General features: G+C 47.1%; 2 protein-coding genes across 3 annotated transcripts; both read left to right on the forward strand.

Moving 5' to 3' along the window:
• Positions 1-460: 460 nt before the first annotated feature.
• On the forward strand, positions 461-5,493 carry LOC133916606 (peroxisomal nicotinamide adenine dinucleotide carrier-like). Its single transcript, XM_062360349.1, has 12 exons — positions 461-764; positions 850-938; positions 1,040-1,132; positions 1,218-1,292; positions 1,407-1,537; positions 1,992-2,046; positions 2,973-3,128; positions 3,586-3,654; positions 3,742-3,849; positions 4,289-4,357; positions 4,824-4,878; positions 5,092-5,493. The coding sequence occupies exons 2-12, from the start codon at positions 858-860 to the stop codon at positions 5,286-5,288; spliced, it is 1,089 nt and encodes a 362-aa protein (XP_062216333.1). The 5' UTR covers positions 461-764; positions 850-857; the 3' UTR covers positions 5,289-5,493.
• Positions 5,494-14,279: 8,786 nt separating this feature from the next.
• LOC133916607 (cyclin-SDS-like) lies at positions 14,280-18,368 on the forward strand. Of its 2 annotated transcripts, XM_062360352.1 has the most exons (7): positions 14,280-14,926; positions 15,039-15,209; positions 16,274-16,440; positions 17,052-17,180; positions 17,267-17,447; positions 17,778-17,822; positions 17,960-18,368. In XM_062360352.1, exons 1-7 carry the CDS (start codon positions 14,330-14,332, stop codon positions 17,990-17,992), a joined length of 1,323 nt encoding a protein of 440 aa, XP_062216336.1. In that variant the 5' UTR covers positions 14,280-14,329; the 3' UTR covers positions 17,993-18,368. The 2 variants fall into 2 exon arrangements, with proteins under 2 accessions (XP_062216336.1, XP_062216335.1); XM_062360351.1 differs by having other exon boundaries at positions 17,778-18,368.
• The last annotated feature ends 1,726 nt before the right edge of the window (positions 18,369-20,094 follow it).

Below are 20,094 nucleotides of genomic sequence, written 5' to 3' on the forward strand. Positions count from 1 at the left end.
GATAACCGGAGTTACGATTCCGCCACATGTATCGTAATCGGAGTTACGATCTCATCAAAAAGCAGTTAAATTTGAGGAATTTTCATTTAAAATTTGTAAAAGATTTTTAGTTAAAACTAGTTAAAATGAGTTCTCTATTATTTATTTTATGAGAAAAAATCAGTGTGATTTTAGAAGTTCTATAAAGTTACCTTTTGAATTTATGAAAGAGAAGAGAAAAAATAGAGTTCCAAGCAAAAGCTAACCGACTTCTCTCTTCTTTTTATAAGAATCACTATAGTAATTTGACGAGTAGGGAGACGAACCCTAAGTTTAGCCAGTGAGTGAAGTCGGATGACGATGCTATAAAGATGACCAGCTGTTTGACTCTTCCACTAGAGTCATACTTTTGAATCTTTTAACTAATTTTAATAATAACGAACCGAATAGCTTTTCAGCTGTTTTACTCCTGCCCTTTTCCACCCCTGATCCCGCGAAGGAAAGTGAAACGTGAAAAATCGCGGAACACATCTCGTCCTCCGCCGCTAGGCACTACACCACAAGCAGCCCGCCTCCCTCCCGGCCGGCTCGTCGGCTCCCAATTCGACCCCTCCTCTCCTTCCCTCGCTCCCAATTCGCTCGCGCCTCCAAACCTGACGCGCTGCGGTCCACCTCCTCACTTCGCGCACCGGAGCCCCGCGTCGGCGCCGTGCCTCTCTAGCACCCGCGGCGTCTTGGCGCGCGCCTCCGCCGACTGGCCCGTCTCCATCGCAGCAACTAGCAAGGTGACTGGCTCGATTGCCGAGCGCTCACTCGATTAGCCCGTGACAGCTCATGTGCCGCTGATTGTTGTTCGCGTCGGATTCCTAGGTGGGAGCATGTCGAGCGCGGTGGTGAACGGCCTGGCCGGCGCTGGCGGCGGCATCATCGCCCAGATCATCACCTACCCCCTGCAAACCGTACCACCCTCTCCTCTCCCCTTCCCCCCTCGCTCTAATTGATCCTACTCTCTCCTTCCAGTTTGGTAAATACTTTCGCTGCTTGATGAGTGATGCACCAGGTGAACACCCGGCAGCAGACGGAGAGGTCAGCGAAGAAAAGGAAGGCCGGGAGCGGCGCTACGAACACCTCCACACTCTTCCAATTGCTCCAGGTGATTCCTCGCAGGCTTGTGGTGTGTTCGGTGCAGCTGCTGCTGTTGCCCCCTAATGACCAAGTGTGGAATCAAGTAACTGCAGCTGATCCAAACGGAAGGGTGGGGTGGGTTGTACAGCGGCCTCAAGCCCTCTCTCGCTGGCACTGCTGCGTCGCAGGTAAACTCCACGAATCCTAGTTTTTGTGACTTTCCGTAACCCCACAGCATTTCCCCGCAACAATATCTAGTAGTACTAGTTATAGCTTGACACGTACTCCGTTTGTGGTTGCAGGGAATCTATTACTACTTCTACCAGCTTCTCAAGAACAAAATAGAAGACGTAGCAGTTGCTCGTGGTAAGAAGGGCCTTGGGGATGGTACTGTAGGGATGCTCTCCTGGCTTGGTATTGCAGCTGTTGCTGGGTAAGTCATCTACTCGCACTGCTATATTATTTCAATAAAATGGTAGAACAAAAAGAATGGAATGGATGGGCTGTTCAATTGTCTTATGCGTGGACCCCAGATGCCATTGGACGTCCAAACTAACAGGGTTTATTAAAATGTGTAGTTCTGTGATAATATGTGTGCAGAGTTTGTATTGTTTTGTGAAATATGTGCCAAAAGTGTAGTTTTTGATAGTTTATACCACTTTTATGTAGCTCTTTGGAATTTCTTTATCTTTAGAAAAGAACTAGTCCAACCTAGGAGGAACTAAGTGACTTTTTATTAAGAAGAAATAGGTACCTAAATTCACGTTGAAGAGGACTCGGACTTAGGTGGTCTAGGCATACGTCTACACTCTCAACCAACTAAGCTAGGCTTAATTCGTAATTTCTTTATCTTTAGGCATGCTTATGGTCACTTTCCATTGTTGCAGGTCAATCAATGTCCTTCTTACCAATCCAATATGGGTTCTCGTGACACGTATGCAGGTAAAGTAGGTTAATTAATGTCTTCTTTCTGAAAATAACATAACTGCTAAAGTTAACTAAAGAAGAGAATTATAAACAGGGTTTGTGAGTTCTACTGTCTGAAAACTACCTGCATTGACCCTGTCAAGGATGCTTAGATTAGTGTTATGGTTACATCCTAATATACTCACGCAGTGTTGTATACTTGTATTGCTTCTGATCTCCTTCATGATGAGCCTATCTGCTGTTTAGAGATGAAGTTGTATGAGCGACCAGGCAAACAACTTGCATTCCATTGTCTCCAAAAGTTTCCATATTAGGAATTTGTATGGGACAGGAAAATCGGGGAACTGAAATGGTCTTCTCTATTAGGCACGCCACAGGAATATTGGTGAAGTTTTCATACAGAACACTTAATGCAAAACTTTGATTAGATGAGTTTACATTTTACAAATATTGTTGCACATTGTTAAATATGCCACAATCTCGTTTTACTATGAGGCTTCAAGTCCACTCCACCGAGTAAGATCCTTACTAAGTCATATTTATTTTTCAGTTAAAAACTAAGTTACTAGTCCTTATTGTCTAGAAGGTTTCTATTCCTTTTGTTTATATCTTCCCAAAGTACTCCCATCCTTCCCAGTTGCTACAGTGGGTCCTGTGCACCACATGGTTAATGGAAAGGATTTTTATTTGCCTGCGACTATAACAGAATAACTGATGCATCTTTTCTTGCAGTCAGAGAACTATGATATGTGATGCGAAAGTGGTGTTAATTGACAAACAAATATTACTTGTGTATTAGTTGTAACTCCATGTGGCTTGTTGTTACCAGGCTTGTATGAAAAATGCAATGGCCAAAGTGCTAAACTAGACTGCAATATGGTTCGACGCTACTCATAATAAGCACTGCAACAAATCAGTAAATTACCTTGGCCTTCTTTCAGACACACACACAAGCAGAAAGGAAGATCTTAGAGTCTAAGAGGGAGCTTTTGCTGAGAGAAGTATCTAGGGGCAACTCATTGGAGGTTTCAATTCTGAAGGATAGGTTGGCTAAACTGGAGTCTGAAAAACCTCGTCCATATGGTACATTTCAAGCGGTTAGCACTCATTACTTTCCTCAAATTGCTAATCCTTCAACTTTTTATATTGAATTTTGGTATTGAAATTATTCAAAGAAGAAATGAAAAGGGCAGTGGCTGAATGGCACATATTTTTTTCCTGAAAACAACCGAGGAGTATACAAGATGCCAGTGTTGCAGTTGTTTCCCTTAAACTTCAAATGACTCAACTAGTCAACTATTAAGTCTAGAAATATTAGATAAGTTCGCTTAGTAATTAGGCTAAAATGGAGTATCTTCTCAAATCACTTTCTTCTTGGTAGGATTAATTCGTTAACCCTACAAAAATATAAATTTCATTTGCTAAAGTTGCATGTAAATAGATTCAACAGTAACTGTAACTGGTGTCTGAAGTCCTGTGTTCTTCTAATTTGCTTTTAACTTCACAATAAAGTTATCAGACACTATTTTACTGATTGTTATCAGTATTAGACAGATCCGGGAGGTCTATCATGAATCAGGCATAAGAGGATTTTGGAAAGGACTTGTTCCAACATTAATCATGGTTAGTTATTTGTTTTTGAAATATCAGAACCAAAGTTTATCAGTTATGTATGCAAGTCCACAGCTACTGAAACATGTAAATTTTCAGGTATGCAATCCATCAATTCAGTTTATGATATATGAAACATTGGCAAAGCGTCTCCAGTCCAAGCGTTCTGGAAATCAACTACCTAAAAACAACCTCGCTGCTATGGAGGTACAGAATTTTCAGATTTAGGTCCTGTAAAAATCTTGTCTTTGTAAAATTATGCACGTGCCTGCCTTTGTGAAGGTATGATTGTTTGGACTTTTTGATCACCTTAACTGTATATCCTGCACCTAGAAACCTCATTCTTCTATGTTTTTATAATGTTATACTATTCAAGTTCTTTGAAGCAAGTACCACAGGTGGGTGTAAAAACTGTCCATCAACAGTTTAACATTAGATGTTTCACACAAAAGAGTCGTTATTACCTTCAGACCATTTGTCGGCAATTCAACTTTATGACTTCTCTGTCCCGCTCCTGTCCAGATCTTATATTTGCTTTGTTAGTACTCCATATTCAAAGCTAAAATAGCAGTATGAATTTACAAGCTCATGTTAATTTTCATACATATATTTATGTAGTCTTTTCAGTACATTCCTCCTTTAACAGGTATTCTTATTGGGCGCAATAGCAAAACTGGGAGCTACTGTTGTCACTTATCCATTGCTAGTCGTCAAGGTACGTTTTATTTAGAGGCTCGTGAATAATTTTGACCGCTTATTCTGTGCAAAGTTTTAACTCTAGACTTAGAGTATTGCTCTAGTCATACTTCATATTATTCTGAAAATGAGGTAAGAAATAGCCTAATTGAAAGGCTTAGGAAAACTCAAGCACATGACATTTGTGATATTCCCAGAGAAGATTTCATTGGATTGTACTATAACTGTTAAATAGTCTGATGCAATACAAACTTATGCTACCACCAACTGAATTATTAAGTCTCATCCGCCAAATTTCCAATTGTATGTGATTATACCTTTACAGTAATCAAACTTTCACTCAGACTGACTGATAATTAGGTCTGCTTTAGATGCACCTAGTTAAAGGAATTAATGACACAAATCCATCACCCCGGGGGATGAAGGGTTCAATTTTGCAACAACTGTGGTGCCCTTTTTTTCTAATTATATCTTAACTGTTGCAGTCTAGGTTGCAAGCAAAACAAGAAATTGGCAGGAATGTGATGTCCAGATACACAGGTATCTTTTTTCTCCACTATGCAACCAAACTAGTAATAAATTGTTAATATATTTTCTTCGAGAACAAATTTTTGATATGCTTTTCTCTGAGAACAAATTGTTGATATTTACTGAACCATTGTGCTTTGATAATATATGTCCTGCTTCCTCATTTATGTCAGATATATCTAATCATACCGTACTTGTTAACATTGCACTGGCTATGTTCACCAGGTACAATAGATGCGATACTAAAGATGGTCCGCTACGAAGGATTGCATGGATTTTACAAAGGAATGGGCACAAAGATTGTACAGAGTGTATTTGCCGCCTCGGTTCTCTTTATGGTAAAAGAGGAGTTGGTTAAGTTAGCAGTGATTTTAGTTGCCAGGAGTAGGACTATGCTTATTACTACGTCCAAGAAACCATAAGGTGGCCTCTTTTCCCCTCCATATATCTGTAGTCCAAGACTTTTAAGTCCTGCCAGGACAAATGCCAGGCCGTCTTTTGCCCTGTAAGGCTGTGACCTCGTTCCGCCTTGTAGAGAGGCGGCTAGCCCTCGATCTGAGACTGCAAAATAAACCTTGAGTCTGTTCGCTCATCATTGCTATCAATACCAATAGTCTGATTAGTTTCTGCTTTGTTATACCCCATGAATGGCTGATTAATTTATTTTAATCGAGGAGAAAATCATCTGGAAATTCTTACTGCATGCTTGGTTTGGCGGTGCAAGGTATTTGTTTTAGAGCCTGTGCGAGCTATTGATTCGAACTAATGGTGAATACACTGTGTGTACTTCACCTGCCAATTCAGTGAACTACTACGGAAAAATGAAGCCACTGCAAATAGTTTATCATCTTATTCTGTAAGGCTCAAAACATGAAAAGGAGGAACGTCGACTGTTGGCGCATTCCTTCCAAAGTTCTCAAGAGAACTCAGAGCATCCACGTACAATAGGAACTTTTTGTAATTAAAAAACCAGGTTCAATGCTTTAATTTTTTTCTCGACACTACATTTGTACGAGAAAACAAATTGAACAGCTAACAGCACAAGCACACGCTTAAATCAAACTTCTCGAAGATGTAAATTGCTCAAATGCATCACCATATACCAAAGCACACCTTACTCTTCAGAAAGAGAAGGCAAGCACAACCACAATCTCAAATAACACTAGTACTTAACATACCAATTATTAAAACATTTTCCATTATCTAAAAACCAAATTATTAAAACAGGCACTACAGAACATTGTCAAACCACACGGAAATCCTAGCAAAAGGCTCGCCCTAAACCGACACCGACATATGTGTCAGCAGAGTCGTATCTCCCGTAGCGGTTAGATCATTGCCGAGTCTTCAGGGGCACAACGTGCCCACGCTCCCGCACTTGCTCCGCTGGACGCGGTCACCACGGCGATTCTCCTGCGATCCGATTGATGCGCGCTCGCACAACTGCCGTAGCGTGCTCGCCCGCACCACCTGTGTAATCATGGCCAATGGCCTCTCATGTAAACTATATATATGTAACACTTGAGATCAATACAAGGTGTGGAGTTTGGATCATACTCTCTCTATGCTTTCCCTTCTACATGGTATCAGAGTCTAAGGTTTTCGTAAATCCCTTCGCCACTTCTTCCGCTGCCATGGCTCCCTCTTCCAACAACTCAAGGTCCTCCGCTGATGGCTTCTCCATTGATCCAGCCAGCGCCTCCCAGATCCAGGGCATTTCCATCCGCCATCACGTTCCTGTCATCCTTGACATGGACGAGGCCAACTACGGCCAATGGCGTCTCTTCTTCGAGTCGACCCTCGGGAAATTCGGCCTTCAGAGCCACGTCCGTTCTACTGCGCCCGATGATGATCGCGACGGCGAGTGGCGCATGGTTGACGCATGCATCGTCAACTGGATCCTCTCCACCGTCCACAAGTCCGTCTTCGACATTGTTCGCCGTGATCGCCACGACGCGTTCTCTCTGTGGCACGCCGTCGAGGACCTGTTCCAGGATAATGAGCTGCAGCGCGCCGTCTACCTGGAGGCGGAGCTGCGCTCCTTGCAGCAAGGCGATCTGTCGATGAATGAGTACTGCACCAAGTTGAAGAGGCTCGCCGATCAGCTCCGCGACATCGGCCACCCCGTCTCCGAGCCGAGCCAGGTGCTCAATCTACTCCGCGGCCTCAACCCCAAGTACCGCTACGTCAAGCCGGTCATCACCGCCAAACACCCGCCGCACACCTTCATGAGCGCTCGTTCCTTCCTCATCCTCGAGGAAATCAGTCTCCAGACCGACGCCAAGGCTGAAGCCAGTCAAGCCCTCACCGCCTCTCATGGTGATCGATCCAGCGCGTCATCCGGCTCCGCCAACGACGGATCATCCTCCTCCGACACCCCCCGTCACAACAACCGCACCAACACCGGGGGCTCCTACAATCGTTCCAACCGACGTCGTGGCGGACGCGGCGGGGGCGGCGGCACCAACGGCGGCGGCGGACGCGGCGGACCGAGGACCAACAACAACTCCTCCAACAACCAGGGTACACCCTACGCCGCTGGCTACAACCCATGGCAGGGCATGGTGCAGGCGTGGCCTATGCCATTCCGTGCGCCAGGGGCCGGTGTTCTCGGCCCACGGCCGCCCTTCCAACCTCAACATGCCATGACGGCTGGTCACCACGGCGGCGTGCCCCAGAACGCGTTCGACACTGCTGCTCTCTACGCCGCCATCAACTCTGCCGGCGTTCCGCAAGCACCACCGAGCACATCTGAGTGGTACTTCGACACCGGCGCGACGTCCCACATGTCCTCGTCCCCGGGTAACTTTCCCTCTTCTTCCATTCATCCTTCGTCATCTGTTATCACAGTGGGTAATGGTGCTAGCATGCCTGTCACGCACCAAGCACGAACATTCATTCCCACTGCCACCCATCCCCTTCATCTGAATGACGTTCTTATTTCACCATCTTTGATCAAAAACTTAATCTCTGTTCGTCGCTTAACCCGCGACAATAATGTTTCGATCGAATTTGACCCTGTTGGTTTCTCCGTTAAGGATCTTCGTACCAGGGCGGAGATGCTCCGATGTGAGAGCATGGGCGACCTCTATCCTCTTCGGCTCCCGCATCATCAAGCTCTTGCTGCTTCCTCCGGAATCTCACTCTGGCACCAGCGGCTTGGCCATCCAGGGACACCCGTTCTATCCCAGCTATTACAGTCTTTTGATTTTCAGTGTAATAAGACCGATGCACATGTTTGTTCTTCCTGTCAAATGGGCAAACACGTCCGGTTACCTTTCAGTAACTCCACTTCCCATAGTTATTTTCCTTTTCAACTTTTACACTCCGATGTTTGGACTTCACCAGTTTATAGCTACTCAGGCTACAAATATTATGTTGTGTTTCTTGATGATTATACACACTATTTGTGGACCATTCCTCTTCGGCAAAAATCTGAAGTCCTGCCCACCATTCGCGCCTTCATAGCCTATGTCCAGACTCAGTTCCGATTGCCTATCTTGGCTTTGCAAACTGACAATGGCAAGGAATTCGATTCCTATGCTCTCCGTTCTCTCTTCTCCGCGCACGGCATCCACCTGCGTCTGTCCTGCCCGCATACATCGCAACAAAATGGGAAAGCTGAGCGAGTTCTTCGTACGCTTAACGATTGTCTTCGAACTATGCTTGTTCACAGTGCAGCACCGTCGGAGTTTTGGGCCGAGGCACTGGCCACGGCGACGTACCTTGTCAACCGCCGTCCCTGCCGAGCCACCGGCTCCCTGACGCCGTACCAGCTCCTCTTCGGCATCGCCCCTACGTACGACGAGCTGCGCGTGTTCGGGTGTCGTTGCTTCCCCAACATCACGGCAACCACACAGCACAAGCTCCAACGACGCTCGGCGCCGTGCATCTTCATCGGCTACCCCGCAGATCATCGCGGCTACCGCTGCTACGACGTCGCGACAAGGCGGGTGATCACGTCTCGTCACGTTACGTTTGACGAGACCGAGTTTCCGTTCCGCACGGTTTGCTCCCCCACGCCTTCTTCTCCACCGGACCTTGAGAATCCGCCTCCTCCCGTTACGGGCCGACGCGGGACCGCGACCGCGCCCACGACTCCTTCATCGACACCACCGCGCCTCGTCGACATCCTTCCCCAACACCCCACACGTGCGCGAACGGTGCGTGCTGCACAACCTGCACCTCAGCAAGCGCCATCAGTGATTAGCGACAGCTCCTCCTCGTCGTCGCCCGGTGCACCTAGCTCATCTCCAGCGCCTGCCACCGCACCAACCTCACCCACATCGGCACCCATAGGCCATCACATGGTCACCCGCGCTCGCGCCGGCATCCACAAACCGAACCCCAAGTATGCACTAACGGCCTCTCCAGCAATTTCATCAATCCCTCGCAGTGTCCGTGCCGCCATCAAAGACCCACACTGGCACGCCGCCATGCAGTGTGAGTTCGACGCTTTACAGGCCAACAAGACATGGACTCTCGTTCCACGTCCACCCGGCGCTCGCATCATCACCGGGAAATGGGTCTTCAAACACAAGTTCAACTCCGATGGGATGCTCGAGCGGTATAAAGCCCGTTGGGTTGTCCGAGGCTTCCATCAGCGACCCGGCATCGACTTCGGCGAGACATTTTCGCCGGTAGTCAAGCCGGCCACCATACGCACCGTCCTCACGCTCGTCGCGACAAACAATTGGTCGGCCCATCAGCTAGACGTCTCCAACGCATTCCTGCACGGCTACCTTCAGGAGCACGTCTACTGTCAGCAACCCACTGGCTTCGTCGACTCTCGTCAGCCGGATGCCGTCTGCCTCCTCTCCAGATCGCTCTACGGCCTTCGTCAAGCTCCACGGGCGTGGTTCGACCGATTTGTCGGCCATGTTACATCCCTTGGGTTCGTGCAATCCAAGGCGGACTCGTCGCTGTTCGTCTACAACAATGGCGGCTCGACGGCGTACCTGCTACTGTACGTGGACGACATGATCCTGTCTGCGTCAAGCTCCAGTCTACTTCGACAAATCATCGCTCGTCTACAGGAGGCCTTTGCTGTGAAGGACATGGGACCGGTGAACCATTTCCTTGGCATCACTGTTCGTCGGAACAGCACTGGCTTCTACTTGTCCCAATCTCAGTACGCCGCCGAGCTCCTGGAACGCGCCGGCATGGCCAGCTGCAATCCAGCGGCAACGCCAGCCGACACGCAGCCAAAGCCGTCCACAACTGATGGAGCTCTTCTCAAGGACGCCACTGCCTACCGGAGTGTTGCCGGTGCACTGCAATATCTGACGATCACACGTCCTGATATCGCGTACGCCGTGCAACAAGTATGCCTGCATATGCATGCACCGCGCGATGTTCACCATACTATGCTCAAGCGAATTCTCAGGTACATCAAAGGGACACTCCATCTGGGACTACAGCTCCGAACCGCGACATCACCGACGATCACCGCGTATTCGGACGCCGACTGGGCTGGCTGTCCGGACACGAGGCGTTCTACTTCAGGCTTCTGCATCTTCATCGGCAATTCTCTTGTCTCTTGGTCCTCCAAGCGACAGACGACCGTGTCGCGGTCCAGCGCCGAGGCGGAGTACCGTGCCATCGCCAACGCCGTCGCCGAGTGCTCCTGGCTACGACATCTCCTCGGTGAACTTCTGTGCAAGGTGCCCACGGCGACTGTTGCGTTCTGTGACAACATCTCATCCGTTTACATGTCCAAGAACCCGGTTCATCATCGGCGGACCAAGCACATTGAGCTGGATATCCACTTCGTCCGGGAGAAGGTCGCCATTGGCGAGCTCCGCGTCACACATGTGCCCAGTGCGCGGCAGCTCGCGGACGTGTTCACCAAGGGTCTACCCTCCGCTCTATTCTTCGACTTCCGAGACAGTCTTTCCGTCACCGCCGACGACGTCAAGACTGAGGGGGGGTGTCAGCAGAGTCGTATCTCCCGTAGCGGTTAGATCATTGCCGAGTCTTCAGGGGCACAACGTGCCCACGCTCCCGCACTTGCTCCGCTGGACGCGGTCACCACGGCGATTCTCCTGCGATCCGATTGATGCGCGCTCGCACAACTGCCGTAGCGTGCTCGCCCGCACCACCTGTGTAATCATGGCCAATGGCCTCTCATGTAAACTATATATATGTAACACTTGAGATCAATACAAGGTGTGGAGTTTGGATCATACTCTCTCTATGCTTTCCCTTCTACAATATGTATGCTACAAAAAAGTTCGATAACAACAACAAAGGGAGCAAGACCAAGCAGTTGAATCGAGCCTAGCCACCATGGCTAGGTCTCAGCAACTCCCTTGTTTGAGCTCTATTATTATTCGGCGCTCTTGAGCAGCAGAAGAACGGCGCCCTCATTGGCTCTGCCTGCTTGCGTGCGTTCATGCGAAATGAACCGTTGTTCAGGATGTGCCGATTCGCCACCGGTAGTGCTTCAGCTGGCTCTAGTGGTGCTTTAGCTGGTTCAGGGTCAGCTTCAGGAAGTTGGCGCTGATCAACCGCTGGTGGTGCCTTCAAGTTTGCTTGAAGGCTCATGTAGCGACGCTTAGCTTCTGGTCCTGAGAAGTCGTCTTGCGACACATTTACTTTCCCCTGAGGATGAAAGAAAATTCAGAATCGAAGCCTTGAACACACTTGTTTGAGGAGGGACAGTGACGATTAAACAACACTGTTTGCTTATCATTCTTTATTAATTGCGAGAGATGGAACATGAATGAGAAACATGATAAACAATTTAATTGAAAAGCAGTTAATTAAGATAATAGCTCAGATGATTATAACAGTGCTAATTAAGACAGAAGAGAAGACCTTACAGGTAAGTGAACATGATAGGTTGGACATATTGTGGAGCCAACGATTACAAGCCAGACTGTGAGGTGCCCCAGCTTGAGGTCTGAACAGTGGGGATCTCTTTATGGGCCTCAGGTGCACACCCTTCTGGCCATTGAAGGTATATGTCTGCAAGTACAAATATAGATTTGGAAATCATATTAAGTCTGTCAAAGCTTAAACTTGCTCACACCCATATTTCATGATTATGGGACACACGTGTGTGTGGTGTGAATGTGTGCATAATATACGAGAACCTAGTAGTGCTCTCGATTACTAATAAAAAATGTTGTCGTCTGTATGATATGAATATGTCATGCATAAGGGGTGTGTACTTAGTAGTGCTCTTGGTTACTTGAAAAAATATTATCACAATATATAAAAATATATACATGTACTCTCGACACATCGATGTTCAATTTCTGTATGTCCTTAGCGAGGACGATGGAGCAGTAGACGTATCGCCGGACCTTGAGGAGGCAGTGTGGGCATATTACCTTGCAGTAGCGGAGGCAAAACAGGTAGTGCTCCGGCCTGTTCACGTCCATGTGCTGCGTGCACGGTTCCCAGAACCTGTTCCTCAGTATCACCTGCAGCCACTTCGGCATCTCCCCCTCCGCCGCCGCCGAGTTATCCTCTAACGGTGGCATGTCGTCATCATGCTCCTCCACCATGGTCTCCTCCCCCTTGATGAATTACACCACAAAAATGATTATTATATACAAGAATAACTAGCAATATTTGCGTGCACTTCCTAGCATGCATATGAAAGCGCATATGACTGTGATAAGTGAAAACAACCAACAGAACTCTTAAAAAGAAAAGATATCTGTAACCAACCGATCACTTTTAATCAACAAGCTTCCAATAATGGATCGGCAAGCCGCGGTTACCATTTTTATTGCTGAATATATGGTTAAAAGTAGCTAAAAGAACCAAAATCGTTTGCAGCCTAATCAATCTCAGTCATACACTAGATGACACCAATCATTTTGCAGAGCATATAATTTTCAACTATAAATGTAGCCAGAAAAAAATTGTATGACTTATTTGAAAACTAGATGAAAAAAGTCACGTGAACAGTAGAAGCACTTTTGTAACGGGTCTAACAATTTTCAATTCGAAAACCGTTGTTACCGAGCGGGCTGTGCTATAATGTTTACTGGTTTACTTGTGCAGAGTAGTAGGGATGGTAGCGGAAGCCGAAGGACTGGCGCAAAGGATGATGAAGAAAGGGGTGCAGCTGACTCCACTCGCCGTCAGCTCGATGGTGAGGGGCCTCTGTGGGAGGAAAAGGTTGCTGGATGCTTGCTACTGGTTGGGAGTGATGGATGAGAATGGAGTGCTGTGTGACTCTGGCGTCTATGCCAGTTTGTTGCTTGGGCTGTGTGATGAAGGGCATGTTCTTGAGGCATCAGCATTGGGGAGGAAGGTTGTGGAGAGGGAGACCCACATAGAAGCATCTTGTGCTGACCGTTTAGTGGAGTTGCTGAAGCAATATGGTGATGATGAGTTAGCATCATATATACTTGGATTGAGAAGGTGCCCTGAAGAGTTGTCGATTTAAGTAACACGCGATTCTTCCCAGCCTGAGAAGTTCTTTGAATTCATATAGCTGCTGCCTGTGAACCCTTCTTGGGAATTTCCGAATTTGCTTGTGAACATATTCAGCAAAATGTCTTGTGCAGTCAAATGCTGACATGTCAGTATAGATTATTGTTGAATACAGCATATGGAACGGTTTGTTCAATCAAAGTGCGGCTGAACTACTTGCTTCCTTTGAATGATTTTGCTGAAGAACATGGTTCAGGTCCAGAGGACACTTGATGTCATATAAATTACAGTGGTGATCACTTCTCAGGTACCTCTCTTTGTCTCCCAGGCAGACAGGCAGATACGCTTGGACCAGTTCTGTGCCTGTCAGTGGAACATGTGAGATTTGTTTCATGTATTTGTAATCCTTGCAAATTCTGTACCATATCGATAGAGTTCTTTTACATGACACATGCCGATGCTCTGATATCTGGTGACAGGCTTTCAGCCGGAATATACTTGATGTGATTTGTTGACGGCAACACATTGAGCCACTAAATCTGAAGAAGAGCGACTGATGTTTCAGGAGAACTTTGATAGACACTGATGAGATCAGAGTGACGTTTCACCCAAAAAAAAAGAATTAAGCCTGGCGTTTGCTCAACCTCTGCAACGGACGCGGACATCCCCAACGGAGACTGACACGGCCGTTGTTCCAGCAAGGCCAATCTTTCCCACGCCGGGGAGGGATCCTCCGACATAACGTGCACGTGTCAGCGGCGTCACCAGTTACGCCAGAGGATCCGGTTCCTAGGATCTACCCCGCTGCAGGTGGGACCAGAGATGTGGTGTATGCAGTACGCATCCGTGGCTTCTCCATCACGGTCCAGGATTTAAATTCGAAGAACTTCTCGGGGTGGGCCTTCAGCTTTGATCACTCCTTCCCCTTCCTGAAGTCTCAATTGCCTCACAGGCAGCCGCTATATAATCAAGGCAAAACCGGAAACACCTAGCCGTAGCATCTCTCTCTCTCTCTCTCTCTCACACACACACACACACACACATCCCGCAGGCACGTGCGGATCACACCATGCTCGCGTCGGTGCCCACGAGGCCGCGCTCCAACCCATTCCGCCGGCGGAGAGGTGTGGCTCCGCTGCTCCTCGATCGGACCGCGGCGGCGAAGCGACCCGCTGAGTCATCCACCTCGGCCTCCTCCTGCTTCCGCAGCGAGGTCATCTCCACCTCCTCGACCTCCCTCGCCGCGTATCAGCACCCGGAGAAGAGGCCTCGGCGCCAGGACGCGGACGAGGAGCAGTCGGCCGGCTCCGAGTGCTCGGAGGTGACCGGCGGCGCGAGGGCGCGCCCCGCCGAGGTCGAGGCCTCCGAGTCTTCGTGCTTTGGCTCCGTGCTCGAGTCCAACCTCGCCTGCCCCGAGAAGCTCGCTGACGAGGCTGAGGGGACCGAGTACTCCTCCGCCTGCGATGAGCTGACGCCGTCGGAGCCCGAGGACGAGGTGCTCAGTGGTCCCTGGCGCTGCGCCGAGTACTCCCCCTTGACTGAAGACGACGACGACGACGCGCCCTCTGCGACCTTCTCCATCTTCCTCGCCTTCGCCAAGCAGTTCGTCCCCTGCGTGCACCCCAAATCGCGCGACGTCACCGATGCCGCTCTCGATTTCCTATCGGTGCGCGCGTTCCCCGCAATTTTTTCTCGAATTGCTGGGAATTGGGTTTGATTGCGTGGGTCGGCGGGGTGTTTGATCCGGTTGATCGTTTGGTGGGAAATATTTGTGTCAGGGGAAGCGGTTTGAGGACTTGGACGACGAGGAGAGCTACGAGCGGTTCCGGCGGCGGGAGCAGCGCGGGGTGGTTGCGCTCGACTACACTGAGATGTACAGCTCCATGCCCGGCAGCCACTGCCGTCTCGTCGTGGAGCAACGTGTCGTCATGGTGAACTGGATCATCGAGGTCAGTGTATAGCGGTAGTACACTCTGTATTGTTCAAGTATAGTGCGATCACCAATTTACCTTGGGTTATGCATCTCACGCATCACAAATTTTGTTGCGAGGTAGGAGCCGTACAGGCTTATGCTTATGAGTTGAGACTTGCATTATGCGGGTACTGTACTGGTAACATACAATTCTAGATTCTTTGTTGGTTTATTTTCTGACCACCAGTTTTGCAAGCACCAGAGCTGCATGATTGCGGTAAGAAGCTGTTTTCTGGTGTAAATGATTTGTGATCGTGCTGCGGCAGCAGATGTAGTGCTCTTTCGTATTTTGAGTCAGGGAAATTATCTGATACAGAAGAATTTGTTCGTTTAACAATTACTGACGAGTAGATTGCGGAATAGAAGTATTATTGGCATACCAGGGGGGATCCCCGTGTGAGTGCTTGTCAATTACTAGTAATGCTAGTACTTGCTCTGCGAGTTGGACCACTTATTTTAGCGGCCAACCCATCCAGGTCCCAGAGATCAGTGGTAGGATGTTTGAGTAGGTCTTTGTGTTCACATGGGCTTTTTGAAAAGGAGGAGAGAAACAGCTTATTCAGTTGCACCAGAAAGTTTCTCTTCAGTTACCATCTGATATCTGAAAGACTGAAACCCCAACATTGGCACATTGCTTCCAGCTGAAACACCATTTCACTGGCACATTGCTTCGATGTCTAGGGCTAGCAATTAGGATGCTTTCATCATTATTATCTATGTGCAATTTCGGAGTGCATTATCTGTAGTCCACTGGTTCGTATATGCCCTTCATTCCGTATCTTCCCCAGCAAATCTAAGTTTTTCGATGCACTTTATATTTGTATTGATACTTCAGAGAACTACGGAAAAACACTGTTGTTATTATGTTTTCCATCTGAAGGTTTTAATTGCCATTAAGCACTACAATGTTATGGTCCTTCCATACTAGAACAATCTTTGTACTGAAAAGCAGGACATGCACATTTTTTGTCCTTCACTTTTGAATTTGTTCAAAAATAAAAGTTCAGTTGCAAAGAATGACTCTTTCCCATGCAATTCTAGCATTCGAATGTGATGAAGCTGCAGCCAGCGACAATGTTCATGGGGATTGGACTGATGGACCGCTTCTTGACGCGTGGCTATGTAAAGAGCATGAGGAACTTGCAGTTGCTGGGCATTGCCTGCATCACCCTGGCCACCCGCATTGAAGAGAACCAACCCTACAATTGGTATTGTTCTCCCTTGTATTACAACTGGTGTCTTATGTGACATTCTATTTCTGCGTATTTGGTGAATGGTCTCTTATGCTCAATTTCAGTAAAAGTACTTATGCAAGTTGTTGATGTTCTATTGTCGGATTGCCTCATTTGAAATCTAGACTTTTAACACTTAGCAGCAACTGATGTATAACTCAACCACATGAACATGCTACAGTTACAGTTGTTATAGTATTTCTAGCTGTTATTCGTCCCTTTCAATACTCAGCAATCAGCACTCTATTCAACTTACATTTAGATGTGTTCATGGGGTGAGCATTTTAGGCATTGAGTTCCTTTTTTCAGTAAAAAATTGAGTTTCCTGATCGTGTTACCTATGATAAAAGAATTGAGCATACTAGGTAGCATCTTTAACTTGAATTGAAAAAAATCTTTCGATTGTTCAATATGCATCATAGCACCTTGCTTTTGTGAGACAAGTCAGAGAAGTATCTTGAGCTGAAATTGCACTGAAGTATGTCCTATGTGTTTGTCTCTGGGTCGACATTTGTTTTCTATTCCTTATTTCTGTTAAGCTCTATGTGCAACATTAATCTCTGTTGTTTGATATTGATCCCTTTCAGCGTCCTTCAGAAGAAATTTAAAGTTGGGTTCAACACTTACAGCCGAAGTGAGATTGTTGCCATGGAGTGGCTGGTTCAGGAGGTCCTCAACTTCCAGTGCTTTGTCACAACAACACACCATTTCCTCTGGTACCATGAATTTTCTGCTCTCTTATGTGTGTCAACTGAACAAAGGGCACAACAGTCTAACAGTTCAGTCTGTTTCAATCTTGTAGGTTCTATCTGAAGGCTGCCAAAGCGGATGACAAAGCAGAGGACATGGCAAAAAACCTGGCATTGCTCTCACTTCTGGACCATAATCAGCTCTCCTTCTGGCCCTCAACTGTCGCAGCCGCTGTCGTAGCCCTTGCTTGCCTTGCCACAGACAATGAGTCATCATGCCATTTAGTTATGGAGGTGAACACCTGACTCCTCCATGTGTAGCTATGAATCTCCATTACGGCCTTGTTTGGCTCGGCTGAAATCCCGGCCCATCCTCGCTCTACATCTGTTATTGTTTAGATCTCGATAGGAATAAACCAAAGTATGAATGGTAGCTTACATAAGCTCTGCTTAGTTAGTTCTAACTAGGTATAAACCATGCTGCTGCTTTCATACTAGCTTCTAGTCAGATAGCAAATGCCTGGAAATGACAAACTAGCTCTTCGCATACTTATTCCAGTGTTACATGTACTGGTTCTAGCTAGACTGCAAATGCCTAACTGTTAGCTCTTCACATACATGCAGACCCACATGAGGACCAAAGACGACGATCTGCCTGAATGCCTAATGGTTTGCTTCCTCCCTCACATCCTGATACCGGGAACCATGAACCGTGCTCGTCAGAGTTTGCAGCAACAAACAGAACTGGACTTTTATCGCGCTATGACATCTAACATCCACTACCCTCTGCAATCTTTTTCACGCAGAGTCTCGAGTGGCTGATCAACTACACTTCGTGATACGCGGCACCAAGGTGATGAAATTGATCGAATCTTGCTGATTCCCAGTAACACTGCGTGGTACGGTCGCTCAGTTATGGGGATGTGTAGGCCATACATGATTCGTAGCGTTAACAGATTCTTTCTGTACATGCCATTAGTTTGCCCAGCAGGGTAGTTAAAGGCCAAGGCAGCATAAACCGTAGCTCGTGATTGTGCGACTTCTGATTAGGAGCAACGCAACGACGAGATTTTGGTGTTGAGCTGTCAGCATTTAGGGATTACCGAACTGCTGTAGTGGGCCGTCTTGTCTTTACATCGTTTCTTCAGCTAATACATTTGTTTAACCGATGCCTTATCGATAATTTGCTTCAACAAAAAAGGTCCTGTTGATACCTGATGTACGACTGAAATTTGTTCTCTGGGTGCGGAACGGTGCACGATCTTGTGATCGTGGAAGGTGCCACTTATCAGGTTTCTGGCGTGTTGAACAAAATATGCTAGCCTCAAATCCGTCAGACTGTCAGGTTATCTGCTAGACCGGAGATCGCCGAGAATAAAGTTTCAGTTAACTGCAGATCCGGAAAGTGCATCACATCTCGTTGCTCAATCACAAGACTGCACATTCGAATGAATCGAATCCACCACGAATCGCACCTTCGACTCTGATCATCTCTTCTCAAGTGGTACAACTACCAGGTCTGGGGAAAATCTCTAGTCGAGTCGGATAACTTGGAAGGAACGGCCGGTTTCACTTGTTGGTCCTGTGGGGGCCTGGGGACCCGGCTGCGCCTCCACATTAAAAGCTAGGGCTCGCGAGAGCTCCATCTTGCACACGCCTTAAATGAGGAAAAGGAAAGGCAGGTGTGACATTTTCAATCATCATTCCATCAGGGTTGTGCGTTCATGCATGTACCCCAAATGTATTTTTAAAACACCAGTACAATACACACGCACACTCATATCATCACACCAACGCATACACTCAGTGTTTATTGAAGATTAAAGATATAAAACTTGAAGATTAACGAAGTCACGACAGATGTCTTGCCGTCGACAGTCACGTCATCTACTACTATTTTTTTTTTTATCTTAGTGAAACATATAAGTAATAAACATAAGATTTAATTCCTAATGGATAAGAGATACAGTCATCTTCACTAATACATCCAAGCCAAGACTTGGTTTTCACGTGCCACTCATGTTTGGGACACCTAGAGAAGCAAATGCGTTTACATCTCCCCTTTCACCCCACTTGCGATTTCGGGAAGCCGTCTGCCTTTTGAGCTCAAACTACTTACTAGAGTGGATAGGGTTGGCTGTTGCCACGTCAGGGCAAAATGGCGAAAGGAGATAGATGGTGACTATCGACCAACCTTCTCCATTCCATTGCTACCCCGCGGGGGGAGCTTGAGCTCAAATTTGGATGGGGTCACCCCTCGAAGATATATGAAGACGTGGCTATTTTGAAGCTCCAATGGTAAAATGGCAGAACTACTACTTTTTTCTATGGGATTGCAAAATTGTAGGGGTCCCCTCTCATTTATACCCTTGGTGCCCAATTTGATCATGTATGGTGCAATGTCATAATGAATATACAAGCTAGGCGTGGCGGCAGGGCCAAGAACACATTGCAGATCGACTGATCTAGCACATCAACGTAGGCACCATGCCGAGGATGCATATAGTGTAGCACAGTGAGAGGCGCGGTGCTGTCAGTCGACGTGGAGATTAGTCAGGTGCAACAATGGAGCGGCAAGCGCAACGACAACACTTCGACGTGTGGCACGGCAATATGTTTTTTTTCTTTGTTCGTAGCAACGTGCTAGGCATTAAACTTGTATTAACTATACCATTATAATATCGCCGTTCACATCCAAATTTCATGCATCAGTGTAGTCGGCAGCCTCCATTTCGATACGTCTTCCAAAAAGAAAATAAAATTTCGATACGATCTACTCAACGGCCAACTTCAACATAAAAGAAAAATAAAATCGCTCTCTTGCCACAGTCATGCCCATAAGTCCATTTATTCGTCACCTATAGCAGCAAGTTGCTCCCATAAATACTCGCGACATTTAGTTCAAAAAAAATACTTGCGGCATGTCACTGTTTGTGAGAAA

This window comes from Phragmites australis, chromosome 4 (genome assembly GCF_958298935.1).
Source record: "Phragmites australis chromosome 4, lpPhrAust1.1, whole genome shotgun sequence".
Taxonomy (NCBI): domain Eukaryota; kingdom Viridiplantae; phylum Streptophyta; class Magnoliopsida; order Poales; family Poaceae; genus Phragmites; species Phragmites australis.